General features: G+C 47.7%; 1 protein-coding gene across 1 annotated transcript in view; it reads left to right on the top strand.

Annotated features, from left to right (window-relative positions):
* Window positions 1-1888, top strand: part of LOC306917641 (stonustoxin subunit beta-like) — a gene marked incomplete at both ends in the record, with an annotated part of 10549 nt that extends 8661 nt beyond the window's left edge. The window contains one exon of the mRNA XM_079495937.1: window positions 1338-1888. Within this exon, the coding sequence (XP_079352063.1) occupies window positions 1338-1888 (551 nt within the window). The remainder of the gene's footprint in view (window positions 1-1337) is intronic.
* Window positions 1889-2207: the final 319 nt, after the last annotated feature.

The raw sequence follows: 2207 nt of genomic DNA, 5'->3' as shown, positions 1-2207 counted from the left end.
AACAAACGTACGGGTACATTCGTTGCATGAAGCATAGATCTGCGAGCTCTCAGGCTGGGGCAGCCCTCACTTCCCCCTCCGAGTCAGCGGCCGCATGGTCTAAAGTGCCTGCCCAATTTGAGGCTTTTTTATTCCTTTTCTCTTCCCCGTGGCCGGCGGCCCAACAAACTGTTCGCGACCGGGCCGTGAGCCTCTACGCGGCCCACGGGGGACGCGCGACGCACACACTGTTTAGTATTTACTATTATAGTTTTATGTTTTGATAATCAGCGCTTTGCCATATAGATGATACATACACTGTGCCATATTGGAGAGGCCACTGTGTGTGTGCGGCTGTGCGCAGCGCTTTGTTTGACATGCTCCGTATTTGAGCGCGTGCACCTCCACCAGCCCCTGTTAACCCCCGTCCCCCCCGTCCCCCGTCATACGAAACGATAAATCGACTCAACTTCGACTTTACTGTCTGACAAGTCGACTTGGAAAAATCTCAAGTCGTTAATGCCCTATTACACACACGCGCGCGCGTGCCTGCCTGCCAGCCAGCCAGCCAGCCAGCCAGCCTGCCTGCCTGCCTGCCTGCGTGCGTGCGTGCGTGCGTGCGTGCGTGCGTGCGTGCGTGCGTGCGTGCGTGCGTGCGTGCGTGCTGCATGGTGATGTGTTGTGAACTTGTAGATCTTATTTATTATATGCAATATATTTATTATTAATATATTTCCATTCTGGACACGTCATTATAGGTGAACATTTTACTGAAAATAGCAGATCTACAAGCTCACACTGCATAGATCTGATATTTTTAAAATAGTGGTTTCTGAACAATTTGAACCCCAATGTGTTGCGATCTGAGCTTGTAGATCGAGTGCCTTCATTATTATTGATGTGTGTGTGTGTGTGTGTGTGTGTGTGTGTGTGTGTGTGTGTGTGTGTGTGTGTGTGTGTGTGTGTGTGTGTGGTGTGTGTGTGTGTGTGTGTGTGTGTGTGTGTGTGTGTGTGTGTGTGCGTGCATGATTGTATGTGCGTACATAGTGAGTGTACATCCATCACCATGTGCTGTGAACTTGTAGATCTTATTGTTGTTGTTGTTGTTGTTGTTGTTGTTGTTGTTATTATTAACCAGATGTATTCAAGGTAATTATACAGCAGCTGAACATCATACAGAAAATGGCAGATCTACAAGCTCACAACGCACCGCAATGCATTGTGAGCTTGTAGATCTGCCATTTTCAATACTATTTGAAGCAGTGCGCATAGTGGTTAATAAGTTCAATGTTGTATATTATTATGAAGTTGTATGTGATTGTAAAGTGGTGTTGTGTTGTGTGTTGTTCTCTCATCAGATGTGTGTGAACTCACACTGGATCCAAACACAGCATACAGATACCTCTCTCTGTCTGAGAACTACAGGAAGGTGACACTGGTGGAAGAGGATCAGCACTATCCAGATCACCCAGACAGATTTACCTTCTGGCGACAGGTTCTGTGTAGAGAGACTCTGACTGGACGGTGTTACTCTGAGGTAGAGTGGAGTGCAGGGGTTCGTATATCAGGGACAACCAGAGAAATCAAGAGGAGAGGATACGGTACTGACTGTAGGTTAGGATACAACAACGTGTCCTGGAGTCTGGAATGTTATGATTATGACAACAGTTACTCTGTCGTTCACAATGGGGTGGAGACTAAACTCTCTGTCCGTCCCTCTGACTCTGTCCTCGGTCTCCGTCGCTCCAACAGAGTAGCAGTGTACGTGGACTGCTCTGCTGGCACTCTGTCCTTCTACAAAGTGTCCTCTAACACACTGACACACCTTCACACCTTCCAGACCACTTCCACTGAACCACTCTGTGTTGGGTTCATGTGCTATGGGTCAGTGTCTCTGTGTCAGATCTAGGAGGAACAGTAACACCATGTGACCTGGATGCACTCATGCACACACAGCACACACAGCCCTGAATGACCATAACAGGTCTGTAACTCTGAGAGTGATCTGACCTCATCAAACCCTGTACACTCAAGACACGCTCCATATGTGGCCAGTACAGAATTCACTCCATATGTTGATCTGACCCCCACCATGCCAAAGCGCCAGCTCTCGCCCAGCAGTCTGCTGTCACCCAGGAGGATGCATTATTATTAATATTATAACTCAACCTTAATTGAATTCACACTTCCAGCATGATCAGATGATCCTGATCAGAAGCAAGACCATC

This window comes from Electrona antarctica, assembly GCF_951216825.1.
Source record: "Electrona antarctica genome assembly, chromosome: 24".
Taxonomy (NCBI): Eukaryota; Metazoa; Chordata; class Actinopteri; order Myctophiformes; family Myctophidae; genus Electrona; species Electrona antarctica.
The sequence above is the reverse complement of the archived record's forward strand: the minus strand, read 5'-3'. Positions and strand labels throughout refer to the sequence as shown.